The 20,025-nt window shown below is 35.3% G+C and overlaps 1 protein-coding gene across 3 annotated transcripts in view; it reads right to left on the bottom strand.

Annotated features, from left to right (window-relative positions):
- LOC117174903 (tyrosine-protein kinase transmembrane receptor Ror) overlaps nucleotides 1-20,025 on the bottom strand; it is a 150,497-nt gene that overhangs the window by 101,039 nt on the left and 29,433 nt on the right. For all 3 annotated transcript variants that reach the window (XM_033364343.1, XM_033364345.1, XM_033364344.1), the window contains exons 2-4: nucleotides 11,574-11,808; nucleotides 755-879; nucleotides 128-666 (exon numbers count right to left, since the gene is read on the bottom strand). In XM_033364343.1, the coding sequence (XP_033220234.1) occupies nucleotides 128-666; nucleotides 755-879; nucleotides 11,574-11,808 (899 nt within the window). The remainder of the gene's footprint in view (nucleotides 1-127; nucleotides 667-754; nucleotides 880-11,573; nucleotides 11,809-20,025) is intronic.

The raw sequence follows: 20,025 nt of genomic DNA, 5'->3' as shown, positions 1-20,025 counted from the left end.
GCATTAACCTTAATATCGCTCCTCTAAATGCTCCTAGGGAAATCGAGTCAATTGTCGAGAATGGGAAGTGCCGCATATACTGTAACTTTATATTCTCGACAAATGTTTATTTATTTATTTAACTTACCTTTCTGCACGTTAATTTCAGTTGAAATCCCAAGGGACAAGCAGTCTGCAGCTTCTTCGGTGCTGTTCAACGGTAAATCTGCACAATCCACCAGTGGCACTTGTTGTCCAATTTGTGGATGTCGCTTTGCAATCGCATATTCTTTGCGACATAATTCATTTTCTAACATTTCACATTCTTCACGGCAAATTCTTCGTAATCTTTTGTTCATCTTGTTTTTAATGGATATTCTTGAAATGTTGTAAGTTATTGTTCTTTGTTTAAGCAAGCCACCTCCTTCATCATTTTGAAATTCATAAACAGTACCAAAATTTGAACTTTTTTGAATAAAACGGTGAGGCCTTGCTAATTCGTCAATATTGACTTCTTCCTCAGATTTGTCTCCCGATTCTTTTTGATTGGGATTTAGCAGATAGAGAATTTGGTTACTGACTTCAGCATTTTTAGGACTTTCGTGGCTCGGCAGTGCACGACATATGGGAAACACAGAATAACAGAGCGATGGTCTTGCATACCCTTCACAATTTGACGAGAGTTCACTGATCATAAATTATAACGTTAAATGTTGTTTGCGAATGTAAAGTTTTTAGTTATTATATCATATGAAATTATTTTACAAATACTCACTTTGAAAATTTAATAACGCTGAATGCTTGCTCCAGTTTTTTTTCCAATTTTTCTTGTGTGATGGAGTGTGGAATAAAAACAGGTTTCCCTCCAACAAATTGTGCACATAGCTCTCCAGCATATGTCTGAAAATTTAGCCAGTAGTTTAATAACAGTAATCCTAAAACAAAGTATGCAATTATTTCGTTCTTTAAAGCCTATATTTCATTTGGGTGGACTCTATTTTTATTTTATTAGCAAAAAAGCATTGGTAGTTGTCACCTATGGATACATTTTCGTACCATCTCATTGTGTCAGCAAGACAAACAGAGTAAGTTAATAAATAAAGGTTGTAGTCAGGCGACGATTAACCTTCTCCATGAATATTAATCTATATCATTTACTCAAATATTCTGGATTCGCGTATCAGGTTTCTTTATTTTACGACCCGCTGGACTCAATGGTTACCTACTGAGTAAAGGAGAGATGAGGTATAGTATTGTCCTATACTACGTTTTTAAATAAAACAGATGTACTAAACAAATAAATTTGATTTGAAATGACATAACAATTATTTATTTTGCTTGAGGACTTCGTTCATATTTATTTGGAGAGCCCGTGCAGGACTCTGATTTCCTATTTTAGAATCCAATATAATTATAAATTATAAAGTAAAGGTGAATAGGTATTATAATTGCAAGTATTGATTTACAATTTTTTGAAAATATGTAATCCAAAAGCATTAACTTTGGCAACAAAAGCCAAAACCAAGAATAACTAGATCAATACACATTGCGACAGGTATATTTCAAGGAGACGTTTCCAGTGCACAACTGTTTAGCGTTGAACCCATTGAGCAAAATACTTAAGTTTTTGTCAGCACCAGGAATTATTGCAAACACGTGTTACACCAAGACCTGGTTGACCGTTGCTGATTATGTGGAGATACAAATGAGTCCATAGAGCACATTATTGCTGGCTGTCGTGTAATGGTTTAGAGAGAATATACGCACAGACAGAATTATGAAGCTGGCATTATACATCAAAAACTTGCCCTAAACCTAGGACTCTTAAATGAATGCATCCCTTTCTATAGACACATTCCAATTCCTGTTTTAGAAAGCGAAGATTATATCTTATATTGGGATGTTATTATTCAAATGGATCATTTAATCCGAGCCAATCGACCTGAGATCGTGATGCGAGAAAAAAAGTGGAAGATTCTACATCATCGAAATTGTTTTGTACACAAGCAATGTGCACGCAAGATGCATTGAACATCTTAAACAAGCGACTAAAAACATGTGGAGTGGCAGATGGTAGCTCAAAGAAAGGACCAGCGGTGACTGTTGTCACCTCCAACGTTCGCGGCCGCTGTTTATGTATGGTAGCAGTAAGGGACGAGCTCTTAGCTACACCTGTCTCGTAATTGTAAACTTACAACATCATCGTAGAAGGTTTCAAGCATCGTATTAAATTAACTTATAACATCCTCATCTCATCAGTCATTTGACTCCGTCCGTATCTAGGATTTTCTGAGAATATACCTCTCAGGAACCAGGCGTACCTATCGCACAGTAAATTATATTCTTCTTTGTTACTACCAAAGTGACCCTCACCCACTATTTAATTCAGCAGCCTCCCTAGCAGGCTAGGGTGGTCGGGGCAATCTATCTGAGGCCATCAGTTAGATGCACATATTCGAAGCACTGCCCTGGTGTGTTATGTAGGTGTATGTGTGTGTGTGTGTTTTTTCACTACTCGAAAGTGCCCAGCGACCATGCAGCGTGGCTCCCCCTTAGGTACCCAAGCGCAGGAAGATCGCCGACTCAGTTTCGAGTCTTCTTAAAATCGACTCCGACCCTCCAAGGTCAGGCTCTTTTTAAACAGCCCGTTTATAGGTACAACCCACTTCGAACAGTCCAAAAACGCCTATTGTTTCGAATTTTCGCAAAGAATAATATGAAATATATTGGTGTTATAATTCATAGGCTTGATAAATAAAGTGTAAAAATATAAGAAAAATTTGTTTTATTGGTTTTTTCCAGTTTATAGATATAAAACCTGTAGCTGAACATTAGGCCATGATTTTGAGGTAGGTAGACGCGAGGCATAGTATCTCATCAACAGCTCTTCTGAAACAAACAAAAAATCAAAGTGTTTTAAGTTTCAGTATGACAGTAGCTGGAAGATGAACTACGGATATTCATTTTTATCAATAAATAACAAAATTGCGGTCAAAATAAAAATAAAAACTTTTTTTGCACTGATTTTTGTGAAAAAATAGGTAAAACTCAAAACTAGAACTCGTCCGTAGTTCGCCACCCATCTTCTTGTATGTAGAATATATGGTTACATTTTTATAAAAATCGGACGATTCGTTTTACAAAAACCGTGCCTCCCGTTCTGAAAAACGCGTTTAAAGTTTTTTTTTATATGAAAAATCATGAAAAAATCTTACCTCAACTTATCAGCGATGCCTAGACGGTACATACCGCCTCTTGCTTGTTCCTGAACTTCAATCTGGTTGAAACCCACACTTCAACCCATTTCAAAGTGGGTCAACCCTTACCTTTGTTACAAAGCCAGCCTTTTCTGAAGGGACCTATAGTTTAATATGGATTCCAAACCACAAAAGCACCGGTAGAAGTACATAGAAAAAATATCATTGGTTCCGGCTCAGCGATCGAACACTAGACCACCTGTATGAAAGTCTGACGCGCAATCGTATGAGCCACCGAGGCTTCTCGTAACTTATTGTAAGTTTTTAAATGATTAAAAATTGTAAAAAAAAATTAATTTACAACAATTTAGAGATTTTTGGTAATTACTTTCAATTTATTAGTAATTTATGATACGGGGACGATCGCGAGTTTGAGCGAGTGTTTTGGGCCTTGAAATTCAATACTGTATAATTTGTATATATTTGAAATATTTTGTTAATATCTTTGAACAGTTTTTGCAGTTCGAGCCAATTTACATTATTTCGAAACAATTCGAAGCAAGTTTTTAATCTTCCTCGATGCTTCTCAATCCGTGTTTCAACTTCAAATTGTTTTGTCAATCTCAGTTAATGCATCAGGCCCAAATGCAATCCAAATGTATGCGAGGCTTACTTATCACCCTTATGAAAAAGAAGTATTGGTAAGTATTGGGACTAATACTTTTTTCGCTAATAAGTATTAGAAATCCAATACTTTTTGGCAAAAACAGTACTGCATTCAATATTTACCAATACTACTTTTTCATAATACTACTTTTTCATAAACTTTTTCATTCATGTATCAAAACTAATTTCCATTTGAACCCATACCGAATCCATTTTTAAATTATATTATTATTATATCTATTATTTATTTTGATTTTCAGAATCTTCCATTACACTTTTGAACATTGAGGAATGTAGGTATAGCCAAGTACATAAAAATCGACCTGTTGCCGTTTCATTGTTTTGTTCTGAAATTACTTTTAAAAATATTTAATTAATAATTTCTAAATTACTGATTTTGTTATAAATAAAGAATAGAATGGACATTTGTTCGTAAAAAGTAAATGCGTTTTGTCATATTTATACTAACTTTTTACAAATCCCTAAAAAAAAGTTCTTACCGCTTGAAACAAAATAAAAAATTCCTCTGTTATTAACAAAACCATAAACAATTTCTCGCTTCAGGGAGTTGGAACGGAATCAATACGTCGTTTTTACAAAATATACCACAAAATTTATTAAATAGGCCACCTAATAGGCATCCATGCCCTATTGGAACCAAATTTTGTATGGTTGCATCAATTGGTCTCGAGAATTTTTTGGAGAAACTTTGAAGGTGCTTTTTAAAAAGTATTTGTAGAGTTTCGTTAGAAGCCCTTGTAATTTCGTGCGGGGATGGCTTTGGAAATTAAGGGATGAAAATATTCCTATCCAAGAACCTTTTTTTTTAGTTGGATTTTCTTCAGGGCTAGATCAAATTAAAGTCTTTGAAGTGTAGAATTGACATAAAAATAAAATTTGCTATGTTATAGTTTTTTTTTATCTCGTATCAGTGATTAAACATAAGATAAATTAACAAAATTGGGCTATTTATAACCCTATACTGGAAGATTTTCTTTTATTCCTATTTTTTTAGGTATGACTCAGATTGATTATCTTCCCACGTAGATTAAAGATAAAAAACTAAATTGAGACAAGAAACGTGGCACACGCCAAATCTGCCGTTATTTGGAAGAACACCGTTTACTGCAAATCGAAAAAGTCACTTAAAAGCAGTTAACGGTAGGCGGCTCAAGGGACTTATCCGAAATGCAGTTAACGGTGTTCTTCCAAATCACGGCAGAAACGGCTTCTCTCCCAGCAGTCGGCAGCTACCCTTCCCCTTCCTTCCCCTGTGTAGCTTTTCCCGTCATAATGTAAAAAAAGTTGATTTAATTTCTATTTATGAAACTGTTGTCACTACGTTAAATTTTTTATAACTTTGTAAACATATGCTCTGCTGTCTAAAAGTATAACCTAGTGAGAAACATTTTCGATAGATTTATTATTCATACATAAGCCTTCATTAACTGATCGTGAATCATTTGTAACTAGGTAAATTACTTGAAGGATAACATAATGTCCAAAATGTTTTCTTTTGTTTTTTCTTGTAATATCAAGGCAATTAAATTTTCATTTGGATTTTACTTACCTTAAGGTTTTTTAATTGGATCGTAATATCGAAAAAGAATGGAATCTTGCCCCGTTTTAAGCATTCGAACGATCGAAGAAATTTTGACTTCGAAGTTTTTTTTTATTTTAGTAAAAAAATTGACAGAAGCAGAAAACTAACTCATTCTGAAAAAGTTATGGCTATAGAAATAAAATATAAACTATTATGGAATATTGACCTTTAGGATAAGTTTAACATTTGCCTTTACATCTTTACATTTACTTAAGATTTTTTACTATTTAGGAATAGAAACGATAGATTGGAAAATTTGTGTATATACTTTCAAATTTTGACTTTTTCTTAGTGGTTGACGAAAGTACTGATATTTTGGTCAAAATAGATATTTATGATACAAGTCTAGAGGCCAAACTCTCAGTACAATAAAATAACAAATTGAAAAAATTCAAAAATTCAATTAAATTAAATTAAAATATATTAAAATAAGAAAATTCGAACTTTTATTATTATGTAAAAATAATCGGTTATTTTTTAGAATGAATAGTGTTAAATGGGAAGTTATTGAAATTGAAAACTAGAATCTGATTAGAAGCTTTCGGTAGTTCCAAGCGACCATGTTCTTTTAGTTTGATTATAATTGCTCCAGAATGATACGTGCAATAAAAACCAATTAAATATAAATTTTACACGATTATACTTTTGTAACTACAAGTAAAATATCCACTGATTCTTATAATGTAAATTTGCTTTACATTTTTATTATTTACAGGAATATTAATTTTTTAAGAATTGAGTTCTAAATTAGGGTTCTGTGAAGCACCTCTGTTTATTTTAATAACACAACCCTACACAAAAAATTGTCTACAACCCGAGCTAAACCATCATGTCTATACGTTTTTGGTGTAGTTAAATCCAAATCCGGGGTCGTTTTGACACCATGAGATCAGTATCAAGGTCAAGTGAAGGTTAAAATGAGAAAAAAAAACCATTAAATCGCCGTGAAACACTACTTTAAGACGCTTTTGGGGTCGCTGAATCCGAATCATGGGCCATTTTCATCCCATCAGGTCGAGATGAGGCTCATCCCAAGCTTGAAATCAAGAAAAGCATTAAATAGAACTTATAGGGTCAAACTAACCTCGGATTTGGGCTTAACAAGCTCAAAAACGTCTAAGAGTAGAGGTTTGTTCTCCGATCTAATGGTCTTTTCTATTTTCACCTTCAGATGACCTTTATTCCGACCGAAAGGGGTAAAAATGATCCCGCATTCGGATTTAAAGACCCCAAACCGCCTTAAAGTAGTGGTTTACGCTGATTCAATTTTTTTATATTTATTTTAATCTTCACTTGACCTTGATCCTGACCTGATAGTCTCAATCTGACTCGGGTTTCGATTTCAGCGACCCCAAAAACATACAAAGGAGAGATTTGCTCCGAATCTTAGCTTTTCTCAGATTCAATGGTTTTATTTATTTGACCTTCACTTGAACTTTCTCCTGACCTAATGGAGTCAAATGTCCCCAGATTCGGATTTAGCGACCCCAGAATAATACGAGATTTAATTTATATTGCTTTGTAATAAAAAGATAATAACTATAATCTGTTTTTCATTCAAAGGTTATTATTGAAATAAACCCATTATCGCATTTGCCCCTACCGACCTTATGTAGTAAAAAACGCTTTTTTATTAGGATTAGAGTTAGATTTTCTTTATTAATACGAAACTGAAAAAGTTTTGTCCCAGTCCAGCTTTGATACTTGGTTCAATTAAAATCGGCACCTCTAAAAAAAGCATCTTGGGTTTTAATTCCTTTAGAATCAAACCAAAGAGCCTGTGACAAAGCCACCGAACGCGTCCTCGGGTTGCGGATAGAGGGTCCCTGTACCAAGGGTTTCTGCTGAATATGGTTACCAAAATAAATAGGCAGTCGCGGACAAATATCCAGGGATGGTCCCGAAGGAATTAACCCCCAAGCGGAAGTGTGCAAACCGTGCCAAAAGCTGACTGGCACCTAGGTGAGGTGTCTAGAAAGGTGACTCTGGGATACCGGGCGACCTCTCAGAGTACGCAGCCTTATCCTTTCATGCGGGGCTCTACAAGGATGGACGAACCCCTTTCGCCAGCTTCTCGTGGGATCAAAAATAACAACACCAAACATAGATGTAGCAAGTGCGATACAAAGCAATAAAACTCTCAGGGCTCCTGACAATGGGTTGGCCAACAATGCCGACCACTCTAGAGCTAGGGGAGCCAATGAAGATAGAGTCAATGCGATGGAACGGCGGAATCTCGGGACCTTTAGGTGGACGGAGCGACTAAATCACGACTTGCTAGTGCTACGAGTGTGGCCTCTGAACAGGGTTACATGGCACTACTGCATGCTCTGTGGTGCGAGAAACAACCAGAGCGATGCGGAATTCTACAATTTTGAGAGTTATAAGAGTTGTAATCAGAGTTCTGGACTTTTTAATCGCAGGTCTACACAAAAATGTTATAACACTATCCGATCAAGTAAAAATTCGAAAATCTACGGACGTTTTAAGAAAACCCAACATTTTTTTATTTAAAAAGTAGTAGCAGTTTTATACTTCTTCATGAAGTTCTAAAAGAAAGTGTTATAACACTATTCGATCAAGTAAAAATTCGAAAAGCCACGGCATTACAGAAAATACAAAATTATGAAATTCCAAAATGTTAAAAGTTCTAAGAGTTCTGACCAGATTTCCGGATTTCTTAATTAAAGCTCTATAAAAAACTTTCATAACACTTTTTGATCAAGTCAAAATTCGAAAAACTACGGCACTTTTAGTAAATCAAAAATTTTGGAATTCCAAAATGTTGAGAGTTCTAAGATTTCTGATCGGAGTTCTGGACTTCTTCATGAGAGCTATATAAAACAGTGTTGCGAGCGATCGAAGTGAGGGTCGCATACTTTTGACGCCGGCATATGTATAGAAAAGAGTCCTAAAAATTCTGAATTCTGAATGTTCTGTTTGTTAACGTAATTATTGTATTAATTTTATATTTTCTAACTTAAATTAGTATCTATAAAAATAAACATTAACTATTGACAGTATTTTGCAATAAAATAAGTTTAAATAGCTATTTCGATACGTATTAGATAAAAAAAGAATTTTTTTCTCTAAAAAAGATGAAAATTTTCTATTTGTGCACATAAATTATTTTTAACAAGGAAAAAAGTTAAATATCTACAATATTTTGCGGTGGGATAAGTTAATAAATTACGACGATACCTATGAGGTGAGAAAGAAATTTTTTCGTAATTTTAGTGAATACGAATAAAACAAATACTACCTATCCCATAAAAAAGTAATTAATAACAAAAATGTAGATACTTTATCGATGCACATTTTTTTATTCGTGTTTTTTGTATCTTGCATAGTTTGACTGCAAAATTATATCCTTTTAGTTGAAATTTTTTTTTCTTCAAAATTTAAAAATTAAAGAAATTTAAATGACAATAAAATCAAATTTAAAAAGCTATTTAACGTCCAACAATTAAATTAATGAGCAGAATACCTAAAAATAAAACCAAGAATACGACGACCAAATTTCGGCAACCACTATAAAAGTTTCTTATTAAAATTTGAAAAAAAGATAACAATTTTTTCCTAAAAAAAAAAGAAAAAAATGATTTTTTAGACAAAAATAAAACAGAGGAAAGAAAAATGAGAAGGTAACCAACCAAATCCCCTTCCTTCTTTTTGTTGAATTTCTTTTGTCTTTTTTTATTTTTATTATTTTCAAACCACAATAAAAAAAACAATTGTAAAAAATAATTACCAACCTTTCGGCACTGATTCAGCACCCTTGCAGGTATGTATTTAATCTCTCCCTTTTACAGGTTTGAGGGCCTCCGCTCTCTGTACATATATTTAGATTTCATGCTTAGTTTAACTTATCAACTAATTATATTCTACTATTTCGCCTTACATATTATAAACAATAATAACACTAATTCTAAAAATGAACGATCTTCCAGGGCTTCCGTTTCCTTTTACCATAAAAATGCATTTTCTACGATTTTGATATCAATTTTTGTTTTTTACTTTCTTTTTTTAGGATTACCCGGCTGGCTTTGCTCTACTCCTTTGCTTTCCCTTACTTATTCCAATTTCTTCATTCACATCACTTCCTGTTCATTACCATGGAAAAACCATTTTACACACTCATGCACACTCAACTGTTCGTCTTCCTCTCCTGTACATCTCTCTAATGCATGTGCCCATGATTCCATTTCGTATCCACATACACTACACAAATTCTCCTTTTCATGCATCCAATATCTACATGCTCTCCCTCCTCTCATTATAAACCGTATAAGACTACTCCACTTTTTTCCTTATTTACTTTTTACATATCTTCTGATTCCGTCAACCCTTTAGTCATCATATACCATCTATTGTACCTCGTATCTATAATCTTTGTCCATCTCTCTTTTCCTTTTCGTATTAATAGCTCTAACTTTATGTCCTGCCACTTCATTACCCCTTTTCGTATATTATAAACCCTTCTCATTTTTCTCCTTTCTTCCTCACATTTTGAATTTCCCAAATTGCCTCTCTCCTCATTGTTCCGAATTTCGTCCAAACATACTTGTGTCTCTGCTTCGCTCTCCCCTTTTTCGCTTCTCTTCAAACCTTCAGGCACTTCTAATTTGTTTATTTACCATTTTTTCCGTTCCAAACCCTTATCTTAACATGTATCCTGGGGAACTCCAACTGACCTCCATTACCCATCTCAGAAATCGCTCATGCATGTTTTTCGCTTTCGTATACTCCTGCCGCTCGTTTCCCCTTCCTGTTCAAACCAAAAACCTAGGTACCAGAACTCCTCCAAAATTTCCACTTTCTGTCCGTTCTTCCTCCAATCTACGTTAAACCATTAAACCTTTCGCTCCAGTACACTCTTTAAAAATTTTCATCGTTAGGTTCATCCCCTTCTCATCATCTGCTCACAGAACTACATCGCCCGCGTATGCTAGAGAGTATAATTTGCTATTACCCAAAATCGTTTCTCCTTTCCCTTTCTCCTTTAGCTTTTACTCTAAGTCTGACAATAGCATATTGAATAGTAGCGGACTTAACGGGCACCCTTATCTTAGACCTCTTCCTGTCCCGAAAACCTGCCCTTTTTTCTTTTCTTTCTTCACCCTAATCCTGGTATCAGTAAAAATTCATTTTATACTATTATTTTATATTATAGTCTATAGTCCCCGGGCTTCACTCATCATAAACACATCCTACTTTTCTAACTCCACGCAAAATCTTTTATTCTTGTTCTTCAAACCCTACACATTTCAGAAAGCTATTTTCCCGTTTCTCTTTTCTCTCGAATCTTTTTCGTGTCCCTTCCCTCTACCTTTTTCAAAGCTGTTTCCTTTTTTCCTTATTTCTTGAAATTCTTCATCCCAGCACCATTCCTCCCCATTTATTCATAACCAGTCTCTTCCTATCCACAGCATGTTCCCTTTTTTCCTCTCTACTCAAGACCTCTCCTCTAATTTCCATCTCCTTTTCCTCTCCCTTAATGTAGATCTTCAAATCTTTCCCTTCTTCCTCTCAATCACTTTTTTCCTCCATGACTTTCTTCTTCTCCTCCTCGCTCCCCACTTTTACTAGCAACATTCTTTCTTTCCTTGCCTTCATCCTTCCTATTCACTTGACTTCTTTTATTTTTACCTGCGCTCTAATCTCTCATAAGACTTTTTATTTCCATTTCGCCTGTTTCAGTCCCCACTTTTAACCCCTTAACTACTAAGTTATTTTTCGTCTTTGCCCTTTCTTCTCCTTTCAATCTTCTTTCAACCTCACTCAGTTTTTTCTTCAATCTTTCATTCTCACTTTGCACGTCATTTTCATTCCCTTGAACTATTTCCTCATTCTCTGTGTGTTTCACCACATGCTCATTCCTAATTTCGAAATTGCTTAGCCGAACTTCTGTTTTATCTCACTATCTCACAACAAACTTATGTGAATTTTCCATGTTTCTCCATGCTACTTAAATGGAAAAATTTAAGTGGTCGGGAAGATGGATACATATGAAGCGATGTAACTGGGATTTGAAACCCATAATTTTTTGGTACTTTACAATTTTCCTGGACACTTATCACATTATATCAAGAGACCGAACGCCTTTGCTACCTTAATAATGAAATTACCTCGCAAACGCCTTCATAGTTGTTCTTCATCCCTGGAATCGAACTTGCAGAAAGAGAACTTGAGAAACTCCTAGGTGTTTTGCCATTTTGTACAGTACTGTGGAATCTGCCTCGTAAATTGGTTGGTTCAGGGCTTGAAGACCAAGTATTAAAGGGATTAGTGGATGTAGATGCATTGATATACGATGCTGATACTCCAGACCTCGAGATATTCAACTTTTGCCTGCTGTTAATGCTATTCAAAAGAAAAAATGATTTTTTAATAATCACGATCAATTGCCATTTTTATCTCAGGATTTTTTAAACATTCAAATCTGTAAATAGAAGCAATACATAAATTTTTAACCTGTTTAATAACGCTTTATGTCTCAGCAAAATAAGAAATTCAAATAAAGTTAGTTCTATATGCGTTAAGTTCCGAACGTTCAAAAGAACGATTTTTGTTCCTGATGACTTCGTAAACCAGAAAAAGTGCTCAAAGTTTTGTTTATTTATGTTTAAAATAACGTATTACTGAGAAAGATTTATAATGCATATTTTAAATTGCAGTTCGAACAATATTTATGAGTAAAATATAAATGGGGGAAAATATTTCGTTCATTTGAACGTTCGTAACTGCAGGTACTTGTTAGTTCTCTCACCAACCCTCGGCGTCACAAATTTTTGATTCTAATACGTGTTAGGAAATGGAGAAAGTTCGAGTTATGTCGGTAGAACTCGTGATTGAGTCTGTAGTAAGAGCAACATGGCACATGGGGGCGCTCATATAGACACAATCATAAGATTCGTCAGGCACAGGTGAGGTACATATCATAAAGTGTCCTGTCGCTGACATTTTCCACCCGTCCGGAAGACACCGGCTCTCCGTATTAACATTTGGAACCGATGTGACATTAATATAATCTCCTGGCTTTAGATCGTAAAAATAGTGGCCGTTTGCTTGCCTGCTACTCTCAGAGTAAACAACAAGGATTGGCGAACTAGGCTCTAACTTGCTTTAATATCATATATCGAACATATACAATCTTAAAGTTTCGCTTAATTTTTTAATTTTAATTTTACGACGATAGTAACTAAGCAACTTCTTATCCATTTAAGAGTACATACATCTGCAACACGTACACGGACGATTCTCTTATAGAAATACCTTGTTCGTCGCTCATTGGCTTCCTAATTTTTTGGATGTGAATATAATCATCTTTCGTTGCAAATGAAAATTTAAAGAATATTATTTAGATACTGAAATCTTATGTATAGTGCAGAGTTACTATCTTCGTGAGGTTGCTTTCAAACATAACGGATTCTACTTCCAACGTTGTTTAGCAAAGTGACACTTCAAAAAAGTTCTAAAAGTAATCATTGCTAATTTTCTGTCTACGAGCAGAAAAGAGCAGATTCCAAACTCTGATCGACAAAACAGCTCTATAATCTTGAATTTTAACAAAGAGCAAATTGGCTGCATATAATTTAGGGCTCTACGTAGCAGAGTTTCCCTATCTTTCTTCACCCTCCGTTTACACACTTTCTTTTCCCACCTTCCGTTTACACACAAGGGACTTTGAAGTCCTACTCACGTGTTGAACTGTTTATACATATTTATTGTACAAAAATAGTTCAGAATTACATGAAGACACAAGGAGTTTTATGTCACTGTACTCACTTTCACCCTCGTACCGCTCAAAGGTTAACTCATGAACTGAAGCGCCACTCACAGGACCTGACCCTATTACAACCTAGATTTTTAGAGGGGGAACCGAACTTCCATACTTTTCCAAAGTGTGACAAATATCTCGTCAATAATTTTGTCAAATAATCGTGAGTTCAAATACAATTGCATGAAAAACTATTGAAGAGTAAAGGAAAGTGTCATGAACATTATAAGCGGATAACTTTTCCTGCATAATTTTCGCAAAAAATCCAATTGAAATAACAAATTTGACGTTATTTTTTATTCACGTCCCGTATTTTATTACTGCCATCTTACAGGTGTTTGTTGCTGTTGCCTCCAATGCTGGACCTATTTCTCGTTCGTATTTCTTGAAAGGGTCTCTTGAGATTGGTGGGATATTCGACCAGGGCCAACATTTTATTTGAGACAGAACAGCCTGCACCCGCAGGGATAGAACCAGCAAAACAAATTTTGTGGTTAAAATTAGGAATATCGAAACAAAATTTGAAGTTAGAATTTAAAAAATATGAAATAAATTCAACAATGCAGAAAATATATAATAAATTTAATAGAATATGCCAAGAAGAATTCTTGTATTTGTATCATAGTGAGTGGTCACATTTTTTGTGAAGTGTGTTGTTCTGCCTGTAGAAACCGTTGAAATTGTGGAACAGTGAAGGCGATGAACATTCAAAATTAAATAGAGACTTCATAGTTGTAACCAGCTCATCCATACCAACAATCCGTCTTACCTTAAATAGAGTTTTTGCCTTGCTGCATGCATCGCCGCAACGCGCTTCAAATTAGCTGCAACGACATGTTTCTTCACGAATTTCCTTTTATCATCTCTTTTCACTGCAGTAGTAAACGTTTTTTTAAATTTATACACTGACAATTCACATGACAGAAAAAAACTTTTGGTGAACTGATGCACGTTTAGTTATTTGCGATGGTTTGGTAAATGAATACACAGACACGTGGCAGCCTTCGTGAGCAACATTGCCGTGATCAGTTCTACGACCGCTGCCTATTTTTTCCTTTTTTGCCTTAAATTATTTTTGTTTGTCAAGTGGAATGGTTTTAGGTATTTTTCAACTAATTAACAATTGTTTAACTAATTTTTTTTGTTTAAATAATTTTTTTTGCACTCACTCATTGAAAGGTAGATTTTTTGTCTGGATAATTGACCATTTTTAGGAATAATGATCTTGATTTCAAGCATTTAGTATTTGTTTAAACAATTTATTATTATTTAATTGTAACTTTTTCTTAAAAATAGGTACAAAACTATAGTGTTTAAAAAAATTTAGTTAACATTGCCGCTTTTTATTAAATATCTACGTCATTTAGATACTAGTACCTTTTTTGCAATAAATTCTTCTTTGTGTAAATAAATTTTGTTTGTTTAAACCATATTTTTCTAAAATAAATGTTTAAAACTTCTGTTTTTCTGCAATTATTGTGGTAATTTTTCATTGTAAAGAGCAACATTTATTTCTAAAACATTATCGTACTGTTTAATAAATTTATTAAATATTCATGTTACATTTTATTGGAAATTGTGATTCAAAAATCTTATTATTTTCTCAATTCAATTAAGTATATCGCTTATTCTTAAATATTTAAACGTCAAACAAATGCTTTAAATAACTAATATTTATTCATAAAATTTTTTACATTGGTCATGAAAATTTTATTTTTTTAGTAAGACTTCATTCTATAAAAATTACATTCAATTTTGTCGTTCTGAAATAATTTTTATAAGTTTTTCCTTTAAATCACCCTCGTACACAGAGTCGTTTGTCCTTTGAAAGCTCAAAGTAAGTTTTTTGTTTGTTTATGTTAATCCCGCAGATTAGCTGTTAGTATTCTCGAAGAAATTAAAAAGGTTTATTTTTTTTAACGTCACTGGAAACTAAAACAAAAAATTTTGCTCTCAACAATGACATATTGCCACAATAATTGCACCAAAAAAAAATTTCAAAAATTTATTTTCAGAACAAAATGTTTAAACAAAATTTATTTAAACAAATAAGAATTAATTACAAAATAAGGTACTAGTATCTAAATGACGTAGATATTTAATAATAAGCAGAAAAGATTACTATTTTTTTAAAATAAAGTTTTATACCACTTGACAAACAAAAATAATTTATGGCAAAAAAGAAAAAAACAGAGGATTTATTTGTCAACTTTTGGGCAAATATCTCAATTCCAGTTTTTTTGGGAATTTTTGGAGCTCCACAAGGGGGGGCATCAAAATTTAAAGTAATTTAATGGAAGTCATTGATTAGAGACTCCCAAACAAATTTTTAATATCTCCCGCAAGCTGAGTTTAAATCCAGAAACCTAAATCCCATTTTTCCGAAAACCAAAATTTCCCCATGTTAATCTTATGGGATTTTCAGGGTCTTTGCGGCACATCTTAATATTAACCGATTTAGCTCAAACTTGAAGGCAATTTTTTTTCTGGCAACCTCACAAAATGCGGGGGTGGCATACCCTTTAATCGAACAAAAAATTTCAATAGGTATGATTTTGGACCACCCTAGTGTAGGCGTATATATAGTCTGTAAGACTGTGTGTAGAGATCCTGATAATACTCTAGGAAAAGTTTCAATGCAGCGTTAAGGCAACACCGTGCCACTCGAGGAATCCAGGCAGGCCGAACTTTTGGCTGAGACAGCCTTCCGATAAAGAACTTAAAAAGTTCGTAGACCTGAAAACTTAAGCAAGAAAATACCACACCAATGTCTGGTGCTTGGCACCGGGCGCTCGTGGAGACGCCACTAGGTGAATAACAAAGTTATACATTAATTTTTAATACGAAATTTAATCATTTTTAAATTACTTTAAACGTTAAAAAGAAGAGTTTAGTTTAGAATAGCTGGAGGGAAGAGGGACTCCGTGGGGACGGTAATTGGGCAAGTTTGAATGACCTCATGGCGTTCAGATGATTAAGGAAGTAGCTCATCCAGTGAGTGACTTAAGTACTGGCAAGTTGTGGTTAATAGTGAGAGATTATTAAAAAGTGGAGGTAAAAATCTGTATTACAAAGTTAAGCCTGTGAAATTGTGTAACGCAGAGATTGTGTAGAGTAGAGTTCAAATTCTTCAATGCAGTTAAAGAATCCCTTGGAGTTGTTAAAACGCGGCGAGTTCAGGTAATTGAGAGAGCTAAACTCAAGGACTCTTATGTGATACAATTCAGAAAATACTTACATTCCAAAATAATTCCTCCTTTAATATGTAAATCCCATCACATGTTAAAAGGAATTATAAAAAGAGAAAAAAAGATTGATAAGTAATGACTAGGATAAATTCTCAAAATGAGATCAATTTAATAAACATAATACAACTTAACCTAATTTTACAGAATTGTAAACTGAGTCACATGCAGAAGAAAACAGAGTGAGAACAACGTGTGGCCAGGTTAGTGATTGGTTAAAGTAAAAGTTTTTGTTTTACTTGATGAAACAAAATCGTCGCGTTGCAAAGTTTGAAGAGATTTCAAAATATTTCAAAGGATTGAAAATATTTTAGAGTATTTTCAAAATATTTAAATAATTTGAAGTGAAAGGGTTTTAAAGATTTTAGTATATTTTTAAAATTCCAAGGAATTTTCAAGATTTTAATGTTTGTTGGGATTTGAAAGGATTTCAAAGGATTTTAAAGATATTAGGATATTTTTAAGAATTTCAAGAAATTTTCAAGAGCTTTAAGAACTTATCAGGAGTTTTAAAGAATTCTGTTTTACTCAAACAAATTTAGGGTGTTTTAAATGATTGCAAGAAATTTTGCATTCATTTCAGTAATTTAATGCGGTTTCAAGGTATTTCAAAAGATTTCAAAGAATTGGAAATATTGCCTGATCCGGCATTGAGCCGCGTCCAAAGGGCGATAAAAAAGCTGCACTGGGAGAACGAAGCGGTGGGAAAGCGAGCAATAAAGATTCTAGTTAAAGTGAGGTGGAAGTCCTCTTGTTACAGAAAAGGAAGAGAGATACTCAAGAGAGCCAGAGAAAAGTGATGTACAGAGTCCTTTCAAAAGAAGCAATATGACACGTAAGTCACCAACCCAAAAAATGAAATGGTATTCAGAAAAAGAGGAAACTAGTTAGAGGAAACTAGTGTGTGGAAGGAAATAACAGGAAAAAGGCTAAAAAAAGGTAGAGGGAAGGTCAGACATGGAAGTGTAGGTGGCAGGGAGGAGGGTGAGCAAAAAGGGATCTAGAAGAGGGCAGAGCACATGGCAGAAGAGAAAGTGGGAGAGCGTAGGAACGAAAAGATGGAGGGGCCGGCTGAAGAAAGTATTAGAAAAGTGGAGGTAACAATAGAGAGAAAAGAGAAGGCACAAAGGAGAAATAAAATTGTGGTACGAGGTTTAAAGCTAAGGAATGGGAAAGAAAGAGAGTGTGTGGAAGAGCTACTACACAGCATACGGGGGTTTAAGGTCCAGGTAGGGAAAGTTGGCTTGTTGAATAAAAGGGAATGAAGTGACAGTCGCGCAATTGGAGGAATGGTAAGACAAACTGGAGGTAATGCGAAATAAGATTAGGATAAAGAATAACGAAGTTTTCATTGACCACGATTTAACGCAAAAGGAAAGGCATATACAGAGAATACTGAACGATGAGGCTTGGAGAGAGGTGAGTGAAGAAAGAACGGCAAAGGAAAGTATAATTAAATAAAAATTGAGAAGAAAGAGGCGTTGCACGTAGTACAGGGGGACTTGTTTCGTAGGAAGTAGAAAGGGTAAAAAAAGATGTAGATTTTTGGGGATATGTCCAGGTATTTGACATTGTGAGACTGGCAGAGACGTGAGTAGAGAGAAAGGAATGAAAGAAAATAGAGTCAAAGCTGCAAGGGGGGCTTAGAGGGAGTCTTCAGGAGGCGGTCAGAGTAAAGAAGAAATGTAGTGTTAGCAGGGGAGTTATAACAGGGATTAGGGATATATTGGAGGGAAAAATGCATGACGGGACAGGGGGGTACGGGTTGAAAATGAGGCCAGTGAAGATAGGAGGGATGATGTTCAAGTTTGTGACAGTATAAAATAGGGATAGGATGATAAGGATTAAAGAACGGGTGGGAGGGAGAGTAGAGTCAAAACATCAGCCAATAACATTGTTAATAAAAGGAAAGGGTGGCGAAAGAAAGGGTGGGGAAGTAATGTCGATATGGGAGAGGGTGACCTGGACGAGGGAGGCGTTAGAGAAGTATCAGCAGAAGTTAGGAAGTGTACGCTTTGAAGGGGGGTCGGTGAAAGAGTAAAAATCGGGCTTAACTTCAGTATTCGGGTTGAGCAAAATGCATCAAATGTTATCTATCTCGCGTACACTCTCCTGAAAGTTCGGACTTAGAAGGCACAAAAGAAAAATTATCGTGAACAGCTCCTCGATAAGAGGATGCATGGTATCTTCCACATAAATGTGGAGAATCAGTCAATGTCGTGTGAGCTAACTTTTTCTTTCCTTAAATGATCCAGATTGAAGTCTGTTACGGAGGGTTTCATTTTGGCATGCCAAGAAGGTGTCATTTCCACCTTAACATACCGTCGCAACATTTTGAGCCAAGACATTCCCGATGATAGTTGCAGGGCGTGCCATGCACACCCCGAGCATTCAGCTCACATACTATCTAGTTGTCCAACTCATGCAGGAACGACCTACATTCAAAGGCACAATGCGGCAATAAGAGTGCTTTATTACCATCTCTGTCACTCATACTGCATTAACCTTAATATCGTTCCCGTATATGCTCCAAGGGAAATCGAGTTAATTGTCGAGAATGAGAAGCACCGCATATACTGGTACTTTATATTCTCGACAACTGTTTCTGTCGCACAATCGAGGCCTAACATGGTTTTTCTCGTCTTCGAGAAGCGAACCATGTTCGTTATCGAATTTTCAGCACCAGCTGACAAAAGCATCATAGCCAAGGAGAATGAAAAGAAAGAGAGGTATAGGGACCTTATAAGGGAGTTGCAACGATTGTACCCGGAATATTCTGTTAAACTCCTTATCATGGGCGCTCTTGGAGGTGCCAAGTTTTCACCAGTAAGTAGCCTGAAAGGCATCCATGCGTGACAACAATGTTAAAGCACTTGCGGGGAAAATGGAGAAGGCGGTCGTCTTTAGGTTGCTCCGTGTTCTCAGGGAACACGAACATTTTGCCGGAACGTCGTATTGAATCCGTTACAGACTCTAACCACCCATCTCACGGTCGTGAGACGAGGTTGTGGCTGAAATTTTACCACGATTTCGCTGGGAGCGGGAGCTAATCTGAAAAACTGTACCCACTCCCAGCGAAATCGTGGCAAAATCCTGCGGTTGTCCTATATATGTATATATATTATATAATTATATAATTAAAAATTTGTCATAAGGACAACCGCAGGATTTCGCCGGGAGCGGGTGCTAATCTGAAAAATTGCACCCGCTTCCAGCGAAATCGCAGTAAAATTTCAGCCACAACCACGTCTCACAACCGTGAGATAGGTGGTTATAGTCTGTAAAGGAATCAATACGTCGATACAGCAAAAGCCTCGTGCACCCTAAGAACACGGAGTGACCCAAAGACAACCGCCTTCTGCATTTTTCCCGCAAGTGTTCTAGCATATTGTTGACACGCAGGGCTGCTTTTTAGGCTATTAGCAAGTGAAAACTTGGTACCTCCAAGAGCGCCGATAAGGACGATCAGTTTAACAGAATATTCCGGGTACAATCGTTGCAACTCCCTTATAAGGTCTCGATAACTCTCTTTCTTTTCATTCTCCTTGGCTATGA

The sequence above is a fragment of the Belonocnema kinseyi genome, chromosome 6, assembly GCF_010883055.1.
Source record: "Belonocnema kinseyi isolate 2016_QV_RU_SX_M_011 chromosome 6, B_treatae_v1, whole genome shotgun sequence".
In the NCBI taxonomy this organism is placed as follows: domain Eukaryota; kingdom Metazoa; phylum Arthropoda; class Insecta; order Hymenoptera; family Cynipidae; genus Belonocnema; species Belonocnema kinseyi.
The sequence above is the reverse complement of the archived record's forward strand: the minus strand, read 5'-3'. Positions and strand labels throughout refer to the sequence as shown.